We start from the raw sequence: 23,450 nt of genomic DNA, 5'->3' as shown, positions 1-23,450 counted from the left end.
GTGACAGATATTTTCAATCAAAATTCAGAGACAGTCTGACTCAGTCGAACAGGATTTACAAGTAATCTCATGCTTTGTTTTGGCTAACGTGCCAAGTGGGTGGCGTGTGTAAAAGGCTGCAGCCTCTGTGATAACAAACGTACAATGTACAACGTTAGCGTGCCAATGTTAAGCAGGTGTAAGGTTTACCATGTTCACCATCTTGGTTTAGCTTTAGCATGTTAGCATGCTAACATTTGCTAATTAACACTTAACACGAAGTACAGCTGAGGCTGACAAATTGTCATTAGTTTGTAGGTATTTTGTCATAAACCAAAGTATTGGACAAATTAAAGTTTTGATCCGATAATGGCACTGGAGGAAAAGTGAGAAGAACAATAAAATTGTCGAGGGGAACATGAAAATCGGTACCAAATTTCATGGTAATCCATCCAACAGGTTCTCTCAAAACCACAATTGTCAACCTTGTGGTGGTGCTGACGGAAAATCCCGTCGATCAGATCGATTGCGTTTAGGGTTCGTCACTTGGGAATCATCGTTTACAAAATGCTGCGTAAACCCACGTTGAGATATCTCACCAGAAATCTTCCTACCGATGGTGCAAAATGAAAGGTCAGTGTAACAAATTAGGATTAGGATGAGGGCCATGCAGTAGTTGTTCAGATATATTCAGTCTGGACCTATGTGATGTACCAACAAACTAACCGACGACATCTCCATGAGCCACACTGCTAGCTAAAAATGAAGTGAAAGCCAGAAAATTCATGACATTTTAATAATCAATCACATTACTTATATATTATTTCAAAGGTAAATACAAGATTGAGAACACTTCTATTGCTAATGGTGCCGACAGTGTTTACGTGAGGGGGGAACCGGAGGGTTGGCATTATGTTTATGCGACATTCAGCTGTAACCGCCATACGAGAGCAGTGCAGAGTGGAGGCCATGAGTTAGCCGTATGGGCTACACTCACATGCACTACAACAGCCCTAATAAAAACAAACTGAGTGTGATTTCAGTCTCTGCTCAGGTAGACATTACTCCACTATCTTTACATAACAAATATTTGTTTGCAGACATTTTAATGCTTTGACTATTGCTTTTTAAAAAATAAATGTTTTTTGGGCTACAGTTGCAAGCTCTTTAGTGAAATCACCCTCCGTGCATTTATTGTATCATGTGATTAGGAAAACAGACATATTGAGCATCATGTTTGAAAAAAAATAAAATAAATGTAACTCCAAAAAAAAATGTTCTACAAAATGTACAGTTTGAAAGTCTAACTCAACAGTGAAGGCGTTAAATAATCTTGGTTTGATAATAAAACAAAATACACAAAATAGCTTTAATGATGTCAAGTCTTTTAGAGCAGTGGCATAAATACTGTACAGCAGGTTGAAGAGGAGTCATTGATTTAGCAGTCTGGGGTGAGGGAGAGCTCGTGTGTGTCTAGTTACAGTCGTTCAGTCACATCCTTTTGATTCCTGCAGGTACACAGGCTATTGCTAAAAGTCCAGCAGGAATCCAGTGTGTCACAACATTTTACAACCCCTGCACTGTCAGGTGAGCAGCTGTTTCATCAGAGCAACAGCAGCCATTCAGCGAGTTGAAGTGGATGTGTAAAAATGCTACAGGGAAAACCAGTTTGTTAAGGTGAACTGATAAAAGATGACAGGACAAGAAAGCAGGAATTCTGTGATCTGTTGCCCAGGGGCCAAACTGCTTTGCAAGACTTTAAATTGCATACGATAGTCAAAACAATTAGGTCATGTTGAGCACGCTAGCTGTCATACAGTTGAAATGGCCACACCTCTTCTTATAAGCTTTTTACAGGATGTACAAGTAGATACATTACAGCAGTTTACAGTATTTTTCGCTATCTGTGTTAAAAATAATCTTAAAAACTGTGCCCTGACCAAGCAAACCTACAGTTTTAGTGTACCTGAATACAAAAATGTTACATGTCTTAAATACAGTAGATTATCCATTACAGAATCGCTTCCTCAAAAGCTACACAGGAAGTAAACCTAAAGACAATCACATGTACACAAATGTATATAAGGGAGAAAGTTAAGCCACCCTTTGCATGATTTTACCCTTTTTGGAAGTAAAAGTAAAAATGTACTGCTCTGCACTTCATATTGGATTCTTGTCTTCCAGAATTGTCTAGTTTAAATAACCTGCAGGGATGTGATGAGGAAGACAAAAAAACAGGATGAAACGGCTACAGGAATCTCACAATCCCTGACTAGGAGTATTGTGTCCAAAAACTGTAAAATCCTGAATAAAACTGAAAACAACATCTTCGCATCCGTTTGGGGAATACGTTTTGCATAAAGCTCTCATCAGCTCTACACTGGCGAGGCTGGCCTGCAGTGTCTCTTCAAGAATGTACTTTTAATCAACGGACGCCGACACCGACGCCGCCCTGAGACCAACTGGTGTGGTTTCTCTGTCAAGTCAACACCATTCTGTATCTTCATAAGGTACCTCCAGTCAGAGACGGACACAAATGATGTTAAAATTCCTATCAAGTTCCACTTTCAAGTCTTGATTTTGTCCTGTTCGTCATTTTTTATCTCCTCTGAGGGAGGCTGACTGTTTCCCGTATCCTGACCAGAGCTGAGCGGCCTGGCGTTGGCCTTCGTCGACCGCTGCCGCCGCGTGCCATTACCAATGCAGCGCAAGAGGTTCTTGAACGTTGTCCACATTTCCTCGTCCTTGTAGGAGTAGATGCAAGGGTTCATGACGGAGTTGAGTACAGCCAGGAGCAGCAGCCAGCGTTTTGATTTCATGACCTTACAACTCGTACAGTTGAGGCCGTCCAGGAGCAGAACCACCAGGCCGGGAGTCCAGCAGATCACAAAGGCCCCTTCAGGAAAAACAAAACACAGAATAACACATGGTTAGGCTTTTGTAACACACATTTCTCACATGTATATTTATTTTTAGCATTAGTGCGTTAGGGACAAAAAAATATAACAAAAGATGTAATGCGCTAATTAGATGTTTAGAGGTGCTGGTAGGCAGATTTTGTGACCTTTAGAAAGAGCCAGTTTAGCCGTTTCCTGTCTTTATGCTCAGCTAAGCTAAAAGACTGCTGGCGTTAGCTTCATATTTATCGTACAGACATGACAGTGGGATCGATCTTCTCATCCAACTTTTAAATAAATGTAATAAAAGTTTATTGATTCGTCAAAAATCTGTAATAAACCTAATTTAGGATCGTCAGAACATTTCTGATTTTATTATGTTTTTCTATCTGTATTTAAGAGTTTACCATTTGTTTCTTTATTTTATTCTACAGTATGTAAAGCGGCTTTGAGACAATTTTAAAAGCACTTTAAAAATCTGATGTATTATTATTTATTTAACTGCAAAGCATTGACCATATTAACCATTAACAATCCTGAGTAACAACTTAAAATCCCTTTACAAGAAATCCTTATGAGTTTCCAAATTGCAGACGTCTTTCACACCAATCTTACGTTGGTAGTGAAAACGTGCAGGTCGAAACACCGTCGACTACTGTGAGCCGTTTAGCTTAAGTGTCCGTATGATGGAGACAATATGATTTACTAAAGGGCAAGTTTTAATTTGTGCAGCGGCTAATGATCATCATCATCATTATTGATTCATCGGTATTCAATTTACAATGCAGCAAATCATCATATTTGAAATATGGAACTTGAGAATTTGAGCAATTTGAAAAAAGAGGAATCTATCATACATTTCTTTTACATTTCTGTCAATTAACTGATTTATTGCTTCAGCATTCGTTTTACAGTAAGTTCATTTTGTGAGGTTTCCGATTGTTCAAATGGGTTTTAAAAATGCAAATCTATTTAAAACTAAATCAGTGTATTTGATGGTTTCATGTGCTTATGTTGATGAAGCGACAACACTAAAATCAATACATTCTAGCAAAGGAATACCATCCTAATACCATTACAACAAGCAGACACAGGTTGGGAGTACAATGCCATTATTGTGTTAAATACTTAATGCTGTGTGTTTGGTAAACAATACGGATGGTCACAGGGCTACTGAAGCAGCCAATTAGAACTCATGTCAAACATGTTCAGGCACAAAACAGAGCTACAAAGAAATGAAAGGAAGCTACAAGCAGCAACTTGTCTGCACAACCTGCATCTCTACGGCCTCAAAACATCTGCAGAACAAAAACAAGTACTGTTCTATACAGCGCCGTCTCCCTTTGTCTCACACAAGTATAGATACACATGCACAGACAGAGAGGGTCTGGTGGTAGTGTTTTTATGTTTTTCATTGCTCTTAGGTCTGAAAGTCAAGAAGTTTGCCACATTTTACAGTGAATTTCTATTTTTATACTCATTCCTCTTTTTCTTCGTCTTTGATAGCCCACATGTTGAAAATTAAGTGAACTAAATTGAAATTGCCTTTTTAAATGGCCTCCTATTGGCAGTTTTTCATGTATTGAAGTTTAAAAGTGGACTTTCTTTCCCTTTAATCGACAACAGAGAGGAAACAAACTGTTTTAGGAACACGCATTTCAAGCATGTGTTCTTTTTCTCAGTTGCTATTCATTTGATTGTGGTTGTACTTGAAGAATGAAAAACAAATCTGAATGCTTTACATGGTCCCAACACTGTTAGACATACTACAAATAAATGGCTGTTGGCTATTAAACTACAATAATTATATTTGACCAAACTAGTACCATGAAGAGTGAAATGCAAATGTAACCAAAGAGGCCGTCAAGACTCAAAAGAAACAAATAATAAAATAATAAGTGCAAATTTACCCTTCTTAGGTGTCGGGGACAATGTCCGACATGTTCCAACACCTATGCACTCATTCATTTGACTCTTGGAATAACAAAGCATGTGTGGGTTAAGCTTCTTTAAAACTGGTTTGTCCAGTTACCAGTTCCACCTGAGCGGACTACTTTTCTGTTACAGAAGTGAATGTTTTTTCCTGAATTAAATATCGCATCGACCAGAGCACATGCCTCAGAGGGCTTCAAAGTTCCTTCCTTTCTCTCTCAGATATTGCTGTTGAGTTATTTGCGCCACCTTTCAAGAGCAGTTTTGTTTTACATTTCACTCCAAAGTCACAGCAATCTCAACAGGGAATGACACTTGTGTGCCGACACTTGTGTGCCAACACTTGTGTGCCAACACTTCTACAAGCTCAAGGGAACTCTGCAAAGCATCTGAAAGCAATTGACAAAGTACTCAAGTATAGGTTGTTGTTCATTTTTTCTGGATGGGTGGGGAGGAGGGGATGTTCATTGAAGGCCAGTGTGGTGTGGAGGGTACGCCACACAGGCTGAGGGACAGTGTCCTTGCCGGGAGAGATAATTATACAGCAGTCTGGAAGACTGTGTGTACAAAGGCGGACAGCAGCTCCTACGCTACAAACTGTATCAACCCATCTGGTCAGGCAACAAGCCGAGTGCCCGAAGAAACAAAGAGCAACGACAGACTATTATCCTGCAGGGCGGCCATGCAAAGTCACAACTATCTCATGCAAGTTTCTATCTGGATGGCTGTATGGAGAGTGTATGAAAATAAAAACTGAGGACATTAAACTCATCCGTTTAAGAGTTTGATGGTTGTGTTATACTTGCATGAGAATATGCATTAAACACCCTATTTTAGTGTTTGAGTAGAATACGACGGTGCAGTCCTATTGTTCCGTTCTTATGGGAAAGCTGGTAGGGCAAGGATTTGAGTTCAGTCCCTCTATTGCAAGGTATCCTGTTGCAACACCTAAACAAGGAGCAGCACCAGGATATCCGACTGCCTCATCTGGGATGAAAATGCATGAGAAGAGAAGGAAACGTCAGACTTTTTGAGCTTTCTTTCCTCTGGGAAAAGAACTACCTTGATTAGTTGTTCAGCCAAGGATTAGAAAATGAATACCCTACAACTTAAGGATTTTTTTCAGCACAAAAATGCCAAACGGTCTTTGGTTTCAGCTCCTCAAAAGTGAGGATTTGCTCCTTATTCCTGTTTCACATCCTGTAAACTGATTTTCTTTTGGTTTTTGACTGTTAGTTGGACGAAAGCAATTTAAAGAAACTTATGTGGGACATCCAAAATATTATAGACTAAATTATTTGCTTATTAAACAAATAATTAGACTATAGAATAACGGTTAAAGAGTTTAAGCCACTGGGCAGAAAATCGGACATAAAAGAGGCAAATAGTACGAAAAACAGAAATAAAAAGAATTTGCTGACTCCTTTTTTTTCCTTTCATTAAAGATGCCCTCAAAACATTTACTGAAAGCGCAAGTGTTTGTGTTATTATGCTCAAGGTTTTCCTTCATATCAGGAAAACAGATTACAGTCCAGTGTTCAGCAGTGCCTCAGTGAACTGCCTGGATTTTGTGACCCTGACGAAGGACACACAGCTGTTCACCAGAACTGTTTACACCCGACAAATGCGGGAAAAGTTCTGACTCACTTCATCAATGATGAGGCAGAGACAGAATTGAAATGATTAGCACCTACCGAGCACAACCATGACTGTCTTGATGAGCTTGATGGGCGTTCTCTTGCGGTTAATGGAGCCGCTGGTGTGTGGCGAGAGCATCGCCGTCTTCCTCTTGACGTAGGTGTAGATCCTCGTGTAGATGACCACCATCACCAGGAACACCACCAGGTTAGACACGGACCAGAAGATAAGGTAGCTCCTGCTGAAGATAGGAGCCAGCTGGGAGCAGTCGCTCAGGTTACAGATGCAGTTCCAGCCCAGACTCGGCACGGCCCCCATTAAGATGGAGATGGCCCACACCAGCACGATCAGCAGGGTCACCCTCCTCTTCGTCAGGTTGCTGTGGACTTTCCAGTTCATGACGGAGATGTAGCGCTCCAGAGCTATTACCAGCAGGTTAGAAAGCGAGGCTGAAAGACTGATGTCCAGAAGACCTTGACGGATGAAGTATCCTTTTACTGTAAGTTTCCGCGACACCTCACCCGTGTTAAACATCAGGTACACGTACGCTATGCCTGCCAGGAAGTCTGAGGCAGCGAGGTTGGATAGGAGATAGTAGAAAGGGTAGTGAAACCTCTTATTGGTGATGACAGCAGCTATGACCATGGCGTTGGAGACCAGGATGAAACAGCAGAAGAGAGAGCCGACCACCTGCACCAGGATGAGCTGGGCGTTGTCCCATTTGTCATCAGCGCCGCTGTTGTTGTAGAAGAAGCCCATGGACTCCTTATAATGGCAGCTGTGGTTCTGTTGGTCCATTTTAGAGGCGTGTCTGTGGAAAGAGAATGAGAGAAAACACATGAAGTGGAACCGTTTATCAACCATTTATCTATTGAAGTACAGCAAAATAAAAATTAATAAATGGTTATTCTAACAACAAAAATCCCAAATGTTCCCATTTCCTGCTTCTCAAAAGTGAGTATATGCGGCTTTTATTTGTATTATGTGATAATAAACAGAACATATTTGGGATTTTGTCGACCAATCAATATAATAATCAAGAACGTAATAAAAAAAAGAATTAGTTGCAAACCTAAATTCAAGTTGGTCTAATAAAATATATCTATAAATCACTTTTTTGGCATTAAAGTTCTATAGATTTGAATAGATCAAATTAAAGCAAAAGTAGAATAGGATGATAAAAGAGATGAAAAGTCTAAACTGCAATACTTAAATGCCACATCAGTGCATGTTGCCAACTTTCCCAAGGCCAAGAGAGATTTAATGACTCCAGTCCAAAGGGAGAAGCGCACGTGCCAAAACGCATTCACAACTGAAATCACAGTAAGCACCATTACTAAAGTTGAACAACGCAGTGACCAGAGTAACGTCAAAAAGGGAGCCAAAACAAAACGCTCAATCGAGTGACGTGAGAAAGGTCCGCAGTCATTCACAATTTTCAACCGGACAAACTCTATACAGATTCCAACGTAGGCCAATTCATGCTGAAGTAGTTTTCTCCATGACTTGAGAAGGAGAAGCCTTTATTACCTGTCCGATAAGGGAAATCAACAACCGCTGAGAAAATTCCCACAGAGGGATTGACAAAGAAAAATGAGAAATAAAAATAGAAGCCGACGAAACAAATAATTTTGCCCGACAGACATTTAATCATAAAAGACTAACAAAGAGCTACCTAAAAGCCCAATCAAGCCAGGTGAGCTTACCTGTGGTAAAAAAGCACAGTCCGCGGTGAGTCAGTGAGCTTCGAGTTGCGAAATCTTCCGTGCGGAGTTAATGAACATGTCTCCCCTGCAGCATTGCGCCTCCGCAGCTGTGGACGGAGGGAGGTGACGGCGGAGAGCTGTAGGACAAAGTGGAGGAAGAAAAGTTGAGCGTGTTCACTTTGACTCCTCAGCTCGGTGACGTAGAGGGCGTGTGCCAACCCAGTCTCTCACATGTGAATTCCTCCGCTTGACCTCACGAGGCCCCGCGAGCTCACGGTCCGAGCAGAACACCGGGACACCGAAACCCACCGATTGTTTCATCCGTTTTCTAGAGACGATTAACGCACTCCACGCGATTTAGTTCACCCAGAGAAGCATGTGCGCCAGTCCATTACTCCACTTCTGTGCTTAAATCTTGACTGATTATGTTATGCTACCTCACCATTCCACATTTCAGAGGGGATTTGACATTTTTTTGAAAGATTTTCATGAAATATAAAACCGGAAAATGTAACAATCTTTCAAACTTTGAATCGTCTTCTCTTTCCACTAATCTTCAGGTGTTGTTTGAGCACACATGATTCATTTATTTGCAGCTTATGTTGTGTTGAGTAAGCAATAGTTGTTAACCTAAACTAAACACATCTGTTGAAAGGAAATCCTTAAGAGTGAATAAGCCGCTCTTGTCTTTGAGTGTGAAATAATCAAATATAAGATATAAACACACACACACACTTTGATTAAGTTAAAAGCACAGTACTCACACGCAAAGTCGTGCTCCAGCTTGTCTCAACATCAACAATTGTTGTAGATATGCTGATAAAACTGACTCACACTGTAGTTCTGGTTTAGTTATTCAAAACTCATCTTACTCAATTTCAGCTGTGAATGCGTTTTGTAATTTGCAGAAACCTTTGGCGCACTAAATCTTTTTTACAGAGCTCATGTGAAATATGTTGTATTGCAATGTTTTTAACACAACCACTGCTGATATAATATTGACCATGTAAATAATCCAATGAGGCTCTAGCTTCTACGGATTACATGTGATCTGCTCTCTGACTACAATTTTTTAAAAGTTAAGCTGAATGTGCACACTTGCAGGATAGACGGGAGACACAGTAACAATGGACAAATGAAAAGATTAGCTTTACTGCAATCAGTACAACAACACTTGACAAATAAATTACATCCAGCACTGCATAATGTTGCATAGCACCAGTGTTTGCAGCCACAGTCAATTGCAGAAAACACTCAATCCAGTTCTTTGCCAACTAAATGCATGTACAGACCTTACAAAAGGCCCAGTAAACTTCTCAACCGCATCCTGAACTTCAGTAGATATAGTTTTGAAACATTCTCTTTCTTTCCAGCTCAAGCTTCATGGTAAAGAGAGGGAACTTGATTGGCATTTCATATTGCACTTCACAGAATCAGAAACGCTGCTCTTTAGAGGATTTTGCAGTGGATGGTTTGATCTTGAAGTCTGCATCAGACGTGTGAGGTCATCTTTTCAGCATCATCCTCTTCTTCTTCTTCTTCTTCCCTGATCCATTGTCCTCTGGAGGTGGAACAGCGGTCAGCTGATCAGTACAACATCGTCACTTTCTGGAACTCTGCAACAACATGATCCAAAAAGAAGCGTGATACACCCAATGTCTCATCAACATCACCATATAATGCACATGCTTTCTACTTTAGGTCATTAATAATGATTCTTATGACAAAAAAACAACTGTTGTGATATTTGCTTAAGTTGCACATCAGTGGCTTTGAAACTATATTGTAAAACATTTAAGTAGCGTTTCTTGAGATGTTGCATCCAATACGTCTCAAAAAGGTCACAGGAAGTTAGATTTATAGACTCACAGCTGCTTGTTCGGACCAGTGATATATGTCTAAACATGTACTACGTGTTTAAACTGTTGTTGAGATAATCTCCTACACAGATCATCATAGTTGATTCATGATTCACACCATCTTTATTATCTGGACTTCCACCGGCACACAAGTTTGTCCATAACACACAGAGACAGCTAAGGGATGATGTAGGAGGTTTGGGTTTCTAGTGATTGTACCCATTCTGAGAATAAATCCCTCAAAACAAGCACACTGAAAACAACAACCGTACCACCATTTCTTGTGTTTGGCTGTTTGCGCTCAAGAGAAACAGCTGAATATGTTACCGTTTCATCAAATCTGTCAACAATTAGACATTTTTTTCCCCCTTTATGATCTGCCACGAGCAGCACATTTTACTGCCGAGTTTGCAGACCAAGTCTTCCACAAAATGCTGCAGCCATTTTGAGGATGTGAATGAATTTCACCGTGAAGATGTGTCTAATCCACAGAAATAAAATAGAATAGAACAAACTGCCATTCAAAGCAACTAGTTTTTTTATGATAGACTGATTTAAAAAGAACCTAAAATCCTGGGGCCCTTCTTCGGGACTTACTCATCATAGTTAGTAAACAAATAAAAGAACTACTACATGCAAAAACTTGCACTCGAGTGCAGCTCAGCGCATTCCTTGAACCGACACAGATTGCAACAATGTCTGTCTGTGTGCAGGTTTCGTCATCCTGATCTCCTATGTGTCCTCCGGCACAGTCTCCACGTAGCCCATATAGAGCTTGAGCTTCATCATCTGTCCACCCCAGTATTTGGCAGTTGAGACGGGAACGTCTCTTCATGACAATAGTGACACATTACCCAGCCTCCGATAGGCGGCATTGACCTGCAGCTCATTTCCAATGAGGAGGACGATCTCGAAGTAGCCCCCGCATAAAAGGGGATGATACAGGGGAAGGTTCTTGCCTTAACGTGGGCAGCGTCTGGCCTGTACAAAAACCTCACAGATGAGGCCATGAGTGACACTGAGCCTGTGCAGTGCCGGTTGCAAAATCAAAAAGGCGAGCATATCAGAAGAAAATACACCAAGGACCAGCCGATGCCAGGAAGAGGTGATCCCTAATCCGGGTGTACGCGGATACTCCTGCCTCCTCAAAGAACCTGCCAAGTCTAACTACCATCCTAATCCAGGGAGCTCTTTCCTAATTTTACTATGATAACTATGAATACAAGGATGTAATGCAACAGCAGCATCTACGAAGTACTGCGTCATGTCAAGTGGAGAGACACCTCACTCCTTAATCATCAATCCTGTGGTGGCACTAGCCTCCGGATCAGCGTGGAAGCTCCCATCTTGGAACACAACGAGTTCAAAGAGATAATGGGTGCCCATGGCGTCCACAACTGCGATGAAAAGGTTCTCAACGTTGGTGTAACCAAAGGTCAAAATGGAGATGAATGCCATTTCAGCTTGTTTTAGGATGTTCTGTATGCCTCATCGCCACTACATTACAAAGTACGATAAAAAGTCAAATTTGAGAACATAGTATTTAATTCACACACTCCTGTCACAGCGTAGGAAAGCCCATTGCTATCGCCAGCTGGTGACAACTTTGTTCTGTTTATTTTCTGGAACCAGTGTAGCATTAAAGCATGGTGGAATTAAAGAGCTAGCTAACAGCTGGTGGCCAGCGGTAGCAGCCTGTGGCCTAAAGCTTTGTCTGGATCTAAAGCTTTGCTTATACTTGCACGAGACACCGTGGCGCTGGCCTCCATTGAGGGTCCATCCGCCTAACTCCCCGCCACTGCTCCAGAGAAGTAGAAGCTACAGCTGCGTCCACTCTTTTTCCGGCGAGCTGAGACACTTTACGGCCCCACTGATGCGTGTTGCTGCCTTAAAAACGAACAAATTGCCAATTCTATTTTCTATTGTCCAATAATTTCCTTGGAACGCAAAAACGACTCGCTTATGTGCACAGCTTAGCACTTCCTTCGTTAAATGTCTTTCAAACATAACTGACTCTTTGGCTAAGCTTCTGTACACACATACAGTATATGAACTACAGCAGATACAATGAAGTCATTCATCAAGTATATATTTGTGTCATTGTACTAATCTGAAGAGCTATAGTATATAGTCACAACCTTTTCTATAACCGTCCATTCAACATTCATTCTCAACGACAAGACTCTTGAGCCACAATACATTATTTCAACTGTCAAAGTGGATACATTGGTTCCAAATAAGTTTTAAATCCAAACAAACGGCCACTCTTTGCTTTCCAAACAGGATAACTTACCGCAGTAGAAGAAAACAGTATAGGAAGAGGCTAATTGCATGCAGATGAAATTTCATCCAGTAAGACATTACCATGCTCGTTGATCTAATTTTTGTGAGCAGAGAGAGACAAATACGCTCAAGAAAATGAAATTTGGTCAAATGACTGCAATTACAGAATGTTTTTAACTTGACAAGAGTTCTCCTAATGACAACAAGTCAGCCAACTCTGGCAGTTTTATGGTCAACTCCACAGAAACGATAAACATTCATTTGGCAGTCTAGCGTTACGTTTCCACTATCACACATTACATAATGGCTCTGTAACTGAAACTAAACTTCCTTTAAAACACTCAGACAATCAGAGCAGGGAGGCCAGACATCTCGGTGTCAGAAAGTGGAGCATGCCGGAAAGATTGCATAGTCAGAGTGTTAATGTCTAGTAAAATAATGATAGCAGAGCCCTGAGAGGAAAACGGATAGTATTTCTTACAGTATGCAAGTAATGGTAGGAAAGCGAGCAGAAAAAAAAGTGTTTGATGGCAAACACTGAACATTGCTGCTATACAAATGACTACAGTAGTTTATTTTCTGTGAATTTCTTTTTGCATTCAGTCAAAATGGACTGGTGCTTGAATGCAGAACCAAAAGCCAGACACCGCAGTCTGGTGTGGTGCAACCATTCAGCTTGGTAGAAACAGTTAAAGAGGAAACACTACTTTTCAACAAGCACCTGGTTGTGTGTAAATTCTCAAACTCAATATTCAGACATCTTCTGTTGACAAAAGGAGTATACAAGGTGAAGAAGAAAGGACAGTGAGACTTCCTTCTACAAAACACACACAAAGAGTCATTGTTTACTGTAAATTGTAGTTAAACTTGCACCACACATCACGCTCAGATCAAATAACTTTTCCAAACTATCCAGCGTGCTTTAACTAAACCAGCTTTTCCAGCTCAGTTGACTGCGTGTTGACCGTGGCCTGTTTATCTGGGAGGCAACACAGCAAGGAGGGAGGGATGGCTGCGGGGGGGGAGGGAGTGGAAGAGGGTGGAGTGGGGGGGGGGGGGGTTCTTCCCAGTGCAAAGCCTCAGTTTCTCTGTAATCAGCCCATCATTGGGTGTGTCTGCATAGCTCCCACCACTAATTTCATTGCTCTCAGACCACGTAAGACCGAGCCAAACCACAGCGTGGAGGAAACTCCAGTCTGCTGCCTGCTGATGATAGAGATTGGATCATAGAAAAGGAATGAGCAGAAAACAGGGCCGTATAGACAAATACGATGTCTTGCTGTAGCAAGAAGTTGTAAGCAAGCTACTCAGAAATGTTTTTGTATGTGTAATGTTTGAGTGTGAGTCATTTAAAGTTACAAGGTACTTTAAACTGGTTGTGAATACGTCTCAATTTAATACCGATGCCTCTATATGACCTACACAAACAAACGAGTCCATCAGTGACAAGATCGGCTTTTTCTATACAGTTACTCAGATTCCAGCGAGGCGACCAAGTGGTCCCAGGTCCACTGAGACCACACTGCTGGAGACCCAGGCCGAATTGCTGAGCCCGCTGTAGGGAAGCAAGGCACAAGAGAACCAGAACCAGGTCCACAGGGACCGCCAAAATCACAAAATTAAAGTTCCTTGTAGTTGCGTTAAAAAAGGTATTAAATAGATATTTTATTCGGGTTCGCATCTCTACATTGTTGACTACTCTAAACAAAACAATTGATCGATAATGAAAATTGTCATTAGTTGCAGCCCTACATCTTTCCTAGTAAAACCTAATAATGAAAAGGAGGGTTGAATTTCAAATTTCCCGCAGCAGCATAAAAAGAAAATAACTAAAGTTGATCGTTATAATTAAAGAGTAACAACCCATGCTGTTTGATTGACACTATTGACGTAAGCGCAGTTTTTAAACTATGATATTTCTCATGTATCTGTGATGAGAAGTCATGTTTGTACAGAAGTAGCTTCCAGGTGTGACTGCATATGCAGCAGGGTGTGTGATTAAAGATGAATTATCAAAGCACCGTAACACGGCTGTAAACACCATCCTACCGTTGGCAGCAGCACAACACAGAGTATCTGATGTGGACGTCTGTCTGACTGCTCTCCTCTGCAACAGGAAAATCTTTCTGCTCTCTGACGAACTTTTGCAGGTCCGTCAGCGGGAATCCGTCTTTTTGGAAACTCTGTTGGTGAAAACACATAGAAATGCAATCAAATAAAACACCTTCAAAACTGCATAGCAGCACAGATCTAAACATTTTAGCACTTCTTTACCTATACTTTTGTCACATGGGAGAGTTTAGACTTTTGTCTTGTAAATAATCAAATCAACTAATAGTTGTAAGTAGAGTACTGTGAAATATTTCTCATGGATTTCTTGTTACTGAACTCCCTTTCACGGCCTAAGAAGATATAAAGTTGAATCTGTGAAATGCCACAGCTTTCACCTCACTCGAACCAAACCAAAGCAGAAATACCTTGATGGTCTCATAGGAGTCTGTGATGAGGGCGATGAAGAGCGACAGCACCATGTAGATGAACAGGGAGATGAAGGAGTAGAGATAGGCCCGGCTGAAGAGCCACACCAAACAGTTTTTGTCCTTCAGCTGGGCGAAGGTGGTGAACATGTCGTCGCCGTTCAACAGGGAGAACAGGCACTCCGCTACACGACTCAGGCTCTCAAACTAGAGAGATGGGACGTTGGATTGGATCAAAGTTGTATATGCCATTAACAGTTAACACAAAGGCAGTGAATAAAGATAAATGAGGAATTTTGCCTGTAGGTCTGTTTTTTTTAAAAAGTACCACAAAAATGTTGATCATTACAGAGTTACAACGAAGGACAATGAGGTGCAGAAGGCCAACAGAAGCATGATAGGAGGTGGAACGACAAAGATGGAAAGACAAGCGAAGAGACAGATTGCTGGGTTTTTTTTTTTTCTTTTTTCAGCCAAGTTCCATCCAGAATGTGATAGTATCTAAATACAACATCCTGATCACTGTGACTTTATGGATTCCAGCACTTGGAGACGTGTGGGATGGCAAGTACAAGAACATACTCTGTTTATTCCTTCAGTAAATACCAGGGTATCCTGGACCAGCTGACAGCACACGACGGGGGACTCTCCTCCCCCGCCACCGCAATGTAAATATTGAAATCAAGTCTCAGTTGACTGCAATGTTGGACAAACAAGGAACTGAAAACCGTTTATCTCAACTGTATCCATAGCAGCACTGCAAGTCAAGTCACTTTCACTTCCAATGTAAACTGCAATTAATGTGAGTATCGTTTTACCCAATAACTTTTCTTATGGGTTGGTCGTTAAAGCATAAGTGCATTTACAATAGGTGCCATTTACAAATTAAAAGCTGTAAAACAATGATTTTTTAAAGCATTAAAAAGGATTTAACTCTAGAGCTATAGTCCATTGGTCAAAACGCATGTGGTCCTTAAGTAAACTGACCTGACAAACACTTAGAAAAGTCAGTCAACAACTTATTTACAGTAGTAACTCCTCTTCAGATTTAACATCATCAACAAATTTCCATTTGGTAAGTGAGACATCACTAAGCCCGGGTCAGCTGATCTCAGCCTATCTCACATCTGTCTCTCCTACAGTACGAGCACTGCCTTGTTTAGACGCCCACTGCTGCTCGGACTTCCGTAAATAATTTATCTTAACGGGCGAGGACAGCTAAACATACATATTTTCCCAGATGGCACTTGCTGTTTAAGGATCTCCCAGTTAAGGTGATAGTTTGAGTTGACGCTATAGGTCTCCCCTGTCCAAAAGTGCCCTGATTGCAGTTACAATATCTGATGAGTATAGAGCATACAAAAACAATCATCCATTTCTTACTTTCTTTAAAAGTGCATTGGAATATTTTGTGGTGACTTAAGGGGTTTTAAAATGCAAATCACAACACACACACCCAAGTCTGCAAAAGACCTTTGTTGCATTTCATCCCCCTTTGCTCCTCCCTTATTTTCTATCACCTATACACTGTGATACTTTAAAATGTGTTTTTTTCTATTAGAAACAAGGATGTGAGTATGTGTGTGCATGAATGTGAAAAGTGTCCCAGTGAGGACAGACTGATGGTCTGATTGAAGCTGGGGGTTTCATGGACTGGACATATACCGACATCTAGTGGTTGTATATTCAGTGTGTTCAAAACACTAAAAAGGACGAATGATGTGAAGTTGTTTGTGCACAAGGAAGCCATTTTTGCAGGACATAATGTTGACACAGCAATTAAAAGCTCAATAACCTAACCATGGGAGCAAGTCTGATAAGTTGCAGGTTGTAAAACAATTTTGAAAATAACAAAATAAAACATGAATCATATCAAATAATCACCTGTATAATTTCTTTTAAAAAGGGTAAACATGGTAGACAAGACGTACTATGTTCATCAAGAGCGACGTAGATTAATTTATATTTTCATGATTTAGAAATTATTTCAAACAGTATGAATCTGCACACTTAAGAAAAATAAATAAATTAAAAAAAATCTGTGCAATTACTCCGATTTCTCACTGGAGTCATTCCACATAGATTGTGTTCAATCGCAAAATGCAGTTTCATCAATTTAATGACGTGCACACATGCATGTTTGGGAACTCAAGCTTTTTCTTTTGACCTCAGCATTTCTGCAGGAAGGGACGAAGTCACGGAACGAGCCTTAATAGTTCCCCTAATTCCCCACAACTCTTGACAGTAATAGCCAGTGCAGATTTTCACACCATAAACTCACTTCTCTAATATCTGGCCCTCAGGCCTCCACATCCTCTGCTCTCCTCAAACCAGTTAAGAGGGTTACCTTCTCATGGTATGGCCCCAGTACGATCCATCCGCAGAAGGTGTAGCCGAGGTAGATCATGCCGGCACAGCAGCAAAAACGCAGGACCTTGGGGAAGGCTGCCTTCATGGTTAAAATCAATACCTAGACACAGGAAGTATGGACACATTTATTATTTTTAAGCCACAACTAAATCGTGAAAGAATGTGTGAGGACGTTTGATTAAGGGTGGAGAGGGGTTGAAAAAAGCAACCCACAATGAGAGAAAAAAAAATAAACTTTCACAGACTCACATTGTATTTCTGGAAGTATCCCAGGTACCTGATCACACCGACCCACACCATTAAAGTAGAAGTTCCCAGAAAGATACTGCACACATCATAATTGGTCAGACTCTACAGGAGAGGGGGAAAAAATCCCAAGCGTTACTTGGAAGTCAGGCCTCAGTGAAGCCGTGTAAAATGAGTTAATGTTTAGTTCTGAATGTGGCACACCCCGGCCTCTGCTGCACTGACTAAGATGACACAGAGTCAGGAAATGTTTAAGTGAACTTAAAGCTGCAGGATTATAAACATGATTTTATTGTAACAAGGCACATTGTCTGTGGTAAACCGTGACATGAACTGTGTGGGTTATTTGATCAGGGCTTCAAGTACAATGTGGAACTGCAACAGAGGAACATCCTATCAATTGTTAACTATGTTACGTGTCATTGTGTGACATAATGTGTCATTTGGCTTTTATGTTCTAGGGTTATAACACAAATACATCCGAGGACATTTTGTAAGAAGGTTTGTCTAATAGAATATAAAACTAAGTAAATCTAAACTTTCCTCTACTGTAGATACATTTAGTCAATTTGCCTTATTTCTCAATTGCGTCACTAAACAGATGACATGAAAACTAAAAGGTGATGCGGACAGGCAGTTAGTTACACATTATGATGCTGACTGCTTAAGAAACTATCCTTTTATTTTTTGCCTGATCTGATGGCTAACCCCAACGATGTTTTTTACTCAACTATACACGTTTACAACTGCGGGAGAAGTAAACGATGTATGGCTCTCCTTTTACATTTATTTGACATATACCGAAGAAGAACATGATTCAGTTTACCTTTGCTTGTATTTCCATCTTCAGTATTGATCCAATAATGGCCAAGAGGTCGCTGACAATGACCAGCACATACCAGCCATTCAGAAACTCCTTCTGGTCATCCTCACACACTTTACGATTGTAGTTCTCATGGAAGAATCTGGAGAATCTCTGAAAATACACAAATGCAAATGTAGTCTCTTACAAAAAAAAAAGGCTCTACAACAGAGTATCAGATCAACTGAGAGACAAAATGATTATAATCATGTTGAGAAATGTCTGCAGATTATGCAAGAATTTATCCACATCCGACCTGCAATTATTGTGACATTTGGCTTAAGAAAGGGGAAGTGATGGGGGCTGAAAAATGAAATTCCCTGTACGATTTTATACAGTGTGAACAGAGACTGAGCAGCTGACCTGAAGTAACCTGACAGCCAGTACGATGGAGCGGGTGCACAACACCGCCGATGTGAGGCACACAATAATGACGAAGCCGTCAAACACCAGTAGATAGTGCGTGTTCTTCTGAGCTGAAACGGAGACAAAGTGTGTGAGGGTTTATCTTTTAAGCAACTCCCTCAGACTCATTACTGATAACTACCAGTTTGCAGGAACATGCCTAACTGACAACCAACAGAAAAAGGAATTTATATTTTTTGGGGCCCATATACAGATAGTTAAACACTTTTAGACTCGTGTTTTCTAGTTACATTTTACATCAATAATGACTCAAAATTGGTTTAATTGATTGTAACCAAACTGCCAGGTTGGTGCTTCGCTCCGCAGTCTTGGGATATTTCACCTTCTCTGGGGGTACAATGGTTGAGGGTTTGAATCCTCAGGTGGCCAAGTCCTGCCCTCACATAATGTTAACATACATAGTATGTTTTAAAGTCCTCATTGAGGTCAATCTGCTTGGACCACGATCATTTCTACTCGCAGCTAGCTATATATATATATATATATATATATATATATATATATATATATATATATATATATATATATATATATATATATATATATATATATATATATAGTTTCCTATTCTTTTTTATTTCTTCATTATGTTAGACAACTACACCTTACCCGTCCCAGATATCTTCCAGTCTCGACATGCACAGCTCTGAGCGTCTATGTCCAGGAATATTTTCACCTTCCCACTGTGACACTGGTTGTCAAATGTTATCTAGAAGACAAGGCCGAAGGAAAAAAAGATTAGTAACATGATGAGGAAAGTAGTTGTCTTTTTTTCAGTCGAATGCTGTGTGGGAAATGCGTTGCAACAATAGTATTTTTTATCAGTGGTTTATATGTTTAACACACAAAACTATTTAAAATTGTTTTTTTTTTTTAAAGTTGTCCACACTACACCTCTCAATGATGAAAACTATACCATTGTTAACCTGGATTTCACCTGCTCGTGTACACTTTATTTCATAAGGACAGAAAGTGAAGCATACCGTAATATAGAATGAGTAGCAGTCGGGTAACTCCCGGGAACGCACAGTCTGTAGGTTTATGCCTTTCAGCTGAAACGTTATTTTCATGTCAACAAGCCTGAAAGCAAAATGGAGGATTTTAATGTACGGCAGAGAAAACTAAATGATGTGCGCTAGCCACATCCACATACAGCGCATTGATGGGAGCATGTTTACCTGTAAAAGTCCAGATCAAAAAAGGATTCGTTCTGGGTTTTCCATTGGTTTGCAGTCTTTGGATCATGTGACATACAAACTGAGAGAGAGGAGATGAACAGGGTAAGACAACGAGCACCAGGTCTGAGATCTTCTATTGCCCCAAAGGCAATAGAAGATATGTTGTCTCTCATAATAATGATGATTTAGTAATTCAAGTTCTACCATAACGAGGAATGTAAAACTTTCAACAAGTAACGTTAATTCATTCTTGAATGCATTTGGTATCTGGAATTTCTTTGGGCCGTTTTATACATGCAATGAGAAGTGCATATCCGTTAAAGACACAGAGGTAATCATAAATCAATTAACAGATATCCACTCAAATTAATGTATCAGGTATCGATGACAATGGGGCAGATATATTCTATGCTCATATTGGAATTTGAATGCCTGTTTATGTTTTAAACAATGTCTTATTGCATTAAAAAAGGGTTTACAGCTGAAATTCCTGTTAATTTTGAAGATGTTTTTTACCACGTTGCTGGTCCACTATTTATCATTTAAATAATAAATGACAATTCAATACATTTATATCCATGCATCTATTCGTTACATTTTGTTTTACAAAGTTAAGATGTTCAATTAAGTCAAGCAAGATCTTGCCTTGCACATAAAAGTATAATCCCGGTCACTTCCAAATAGTGAAGCAGACAGCTAAATTAAACACTAGTATTGGATCGGTACTCGGTATCGGACGATTCCCAAAGTCCAGGTATCCCTACCGTTATCAGGGCTGAAAAATCAGTTTGGTGCGTCCCTAACTGTGACATCTAAAATGACAGGTGTACTCTAAAGCAAGGGGAAATATTGGCAACCGAGCAACAACAAAGTTTGTAAATGTTCCCTCTCACCCGTCTCCAGCTGGGCATCTATATCATACGCGTCATCTGAGGGATCCACGCTGCCTCTCTTGTAATATTCTTTACAGAGGATGAGAGGCAGCAGATTGCCGTCTTCATCCTCACCGTAACTCAGGGGACCCACAGAGATCCGGCCCAACTGGCTGTACTATAAATGTCAAAAGCCTCAGGTAAATCAAAACATGTAAACATGGTGATTTACATTATGTTGAAAAGAAGCGGCAAACTGCCGTATCACAGGAAGCCTGATCAAATATTAAGTAGAACGTAGCAGTTCCCATAGTAGCCTGTTTCACAGGATTAACAGGTAAATGTTGAATAGTTTAAAACCAAATCGATTTGGATTGAGTGTAGGTGTGTACGGTGAGGCGGTTGAACATGCCTGATCCAGGACATAAAACAGACTGTCATAGACACTTTGTTGGGTGTAGACAGCAACACAGTAGTCGTCCTCATCCACGCCGCTGTAGTCCTTCAGGAAAAGGTTTTTGAGCGCCATCGTGTTCTCCTCCTTATAGGACACCACCAGCTGGTTGCTGAGGCCGAACAGGATGAGCTACGGAGGAAACAACCGGGGAAAAGGGAACATTCATGTTTCATGTAGATGCTTAGTGAAGGCAACCAACTACATTTAATCCTGTTTAGTATTTATATTTTGGGGAATATTTTCAAAGCCATGTCAGTAACATTTTATGGAATATTTCTCTTCAGCGAGAAATATATTTTTCAAGATTTTACTTCAGCAATGTAAGATATCATGATGGACTCATTATGTTGTCCACCTTATTTAGTCATTTTGAATTTATAACACTGATTTTGACTTTGTCTTCACATACAATACATTTTGTGGTAGTAACTTTATAAGTGTCCGTTTTTCTTCAAGAAATATATTGAAGTAATTGTTTTCTTGGGTATTGTTTGTTGTGTTTCCTTTGTGTTTTTTGTCTACTGCTGAAACAAAAAGTCATTTTTTAGCTTTACAGGCAGCAAGAAGAGTAAGGTTCAGATGAATGGGTGATGTTCACTTATTTCATCATTTTCCAATTGAAAAGAAACATACACTCAGATTATGTAGGATCCTGTTTGTTTAAATGTGCCCACAAACATTATTTTATACAGATTTTACAATACTACATGCCTTGAAAGAGTGCAGTTACAGCAAGCATTTTCTGGGTGGATCTTCTTTCCTAATCTACATTAATCCCACTCTACATACCTGTGTTGTGATCATGACGATCTTCAGAATCTGCACCACAAGTTTCCAGGGTAAGTGTCGTCGGGCCCGGTACTTCTCACACGGGCTCATGAAGTAATACTTCAGGTCATCTCTCAGTTTCTCCTCTTTGATAACATCTTGAGTTGACGTAGAGCTGAAAAAGAGAAGTTACACCAACATGTCTTAAACATCTTCCAAGAGCTGGGAGACAAAAAACAAAAACAGTATGGGGAGGCCAGATACCGCACTCGGGGTTTTAAAAACAGAAGTGAAAGCAGCAGTTATTTTATTATAATATACTTGAGCAATAGTCATCATTCACAGGAAGGACTCCGTGTACCAAGTACACTGCCTGCATTCATGGTGCTGCCTGGGTTTAAGTCCAAGGTTAGTTCAGGGAGTGCACTTTCAATATTTTCCCAACAGTTTGTCACCCACAAGCTCTCCCTGACAGAGTGCAGACCTTCTCTTCCTTTTACAGTTAGAAATTAACCATAAGGAGTTTTATCCCACATTTTACAGTTATTTTCAGCTGAATGCGTCGTTTTAAAAACCTGCCTGGTCCTGTCAGGAAGAAATACATGACTGGTGCAAAAAAGTAGGACAACATCATCTAGGTTAAGTAAATTAGTATATAATGTTCACTTTAGCCTTTATTTCAGAAACATCATTTTTAAACTCTTCAACACTTTTCATGCCCCTAAGCTAGTTTTGAACGCCAGTCATTTAAAAAGAATAACTTACCTGTTTGAGTTGCTCCGGTCCAGATACCGAACCAATAATTCCATGATTGATTGTCCACGTGGACGCACCACTTTGAACGGTATGTCGTTGTCCAAAGACGGACAGACACTTACCAGAGACAAGTCTCTTCAACTGGGTTATCTGTAACACCACGCACCTTCCAGGCAGCCAATCAGGAAATGAGTTTCAGCCGACGCAGAGATCTCCAATATACGGCCCACGGAGCCACCAGCGGTCACCAAGAGAGTCGAAATGCGTCGACGGCAAAAAATAAATAAAAAAAAGTTAAGACGCTTTATCGCCACCGTTCTCCAATTATTGTTGAGATACAGGAGGATGACTCTAAAGCACAAATGTATGTTTTTCAAAATGTTGAAATGTTAAAGCTGCACCATCTTTCAGGCCAGTTTGTTTTTCAGACTCAACACTTTATATATAAATACATATATACATTTATATACATACATATACGATTTGTATAGATAGATAGAGATATCTATTCATATGACATTTTGAGTCTGAAAGACAATGACCTGAAAGATTGACTGGTGCAGCTTAAACATTTCAACATTTTGTCCTTTTGTGTCATAATATTCTTGCCTATTTAAAAAAAGTATATATATTGAAGACTTTATATCAGTAACTGATTTTGTAATATACACATTGGTTTATGCATTTATGAATCACCGATCACCTATTTCAACTTCCTCCATGTGCCGAACCATGCAGACATCA

At 40.2% G+C, this 23,450-nt stretch overlaps 2 protein-coding genes across 2 annotated transcripts; both read right to left on the bottom strand.

Moving 5' to 3' along the window:
• Positions 1 to 763: 763 nt before the first annotated feature.
• lpar3 (lysophosphatidic acid receptor 3) lies at positions 764 to 8,288 on the bottom strand. The gene is made up of 3 exons (XM_079158401.1): positions 8,153 to 8,288; positions 6,503 to 7,257; positions 764 to 2,875 (listed from the first exon to the last, which is right to left on the bottom strand). Exons 2-3 carry the CDS (start codon positions 7,242 to 7,244, stop codon positions 2,547 to 2,549), a joined length of 1,071 nt encoding a protein of 356 aa, XP_079014527.1. The 5' UTR covers positions 7,245 to 7,257; positions 8,153 to 8,288; the 3' UTR covers positions 764 to 2,546.
• Positions 8,289 to 9,284: 996 nt separating this feature from the next.
• mcoln2 (mucolipin TRP cation channel 2) lies at positions 9,285 to 22,875 on the bottom strand. Its single transcript, XM_079157433.1, has 14 exons — positions 22,716 to 22,875; positions 21,972 to 22,125; positions 21,138 to 21,311; positions 20,747 to 20,903; positions 19,854 to 19,932; positions 19,659 to 19,755; positions 19,285 to 19,384; positions 18,613 to 18,725; positions 18,214 to 18,363; positions 17,391 to 17,492; positions 17,119 to 17,241; positions 14,772 to 14,978; positions 14,344 to 14,477; positions 9,285 to 9,768 (listed from the first exon to the last, which is right to left on the bottom strand). The coding sequence occupies exons 1-14, from the start codon at positions 22,757 to 22,759 to the stop codon at positions 9,732 to 9,734; spliced, it is 1,671 nt and encodes a 556-aa protein (XP_079013559.1). The 5' UTR covers positions 22,760 to 22,875; the 3' UTR covers positions 9,285 to 9,731.
• Positions 22,876 to 23,450: the final 575 nt, after the last annotated feature.

This window comes from Pholis gunnellus (assembly GCF_910591455.1).
Source record: "Pholis gunnellus genome assembly, chromosome: 4".
Lineage (NCBI taxonomy): Eukaryota > Metazoa > Chordata > Actinopteri > Perciformes > Pholidae > Pholis > Pholis gunnellus.
The sequence above is the reverse complement of the archived record's forward strand: the minus strand, read 5'-3'. Positions and strand labels throughout refer to the sequence as shown.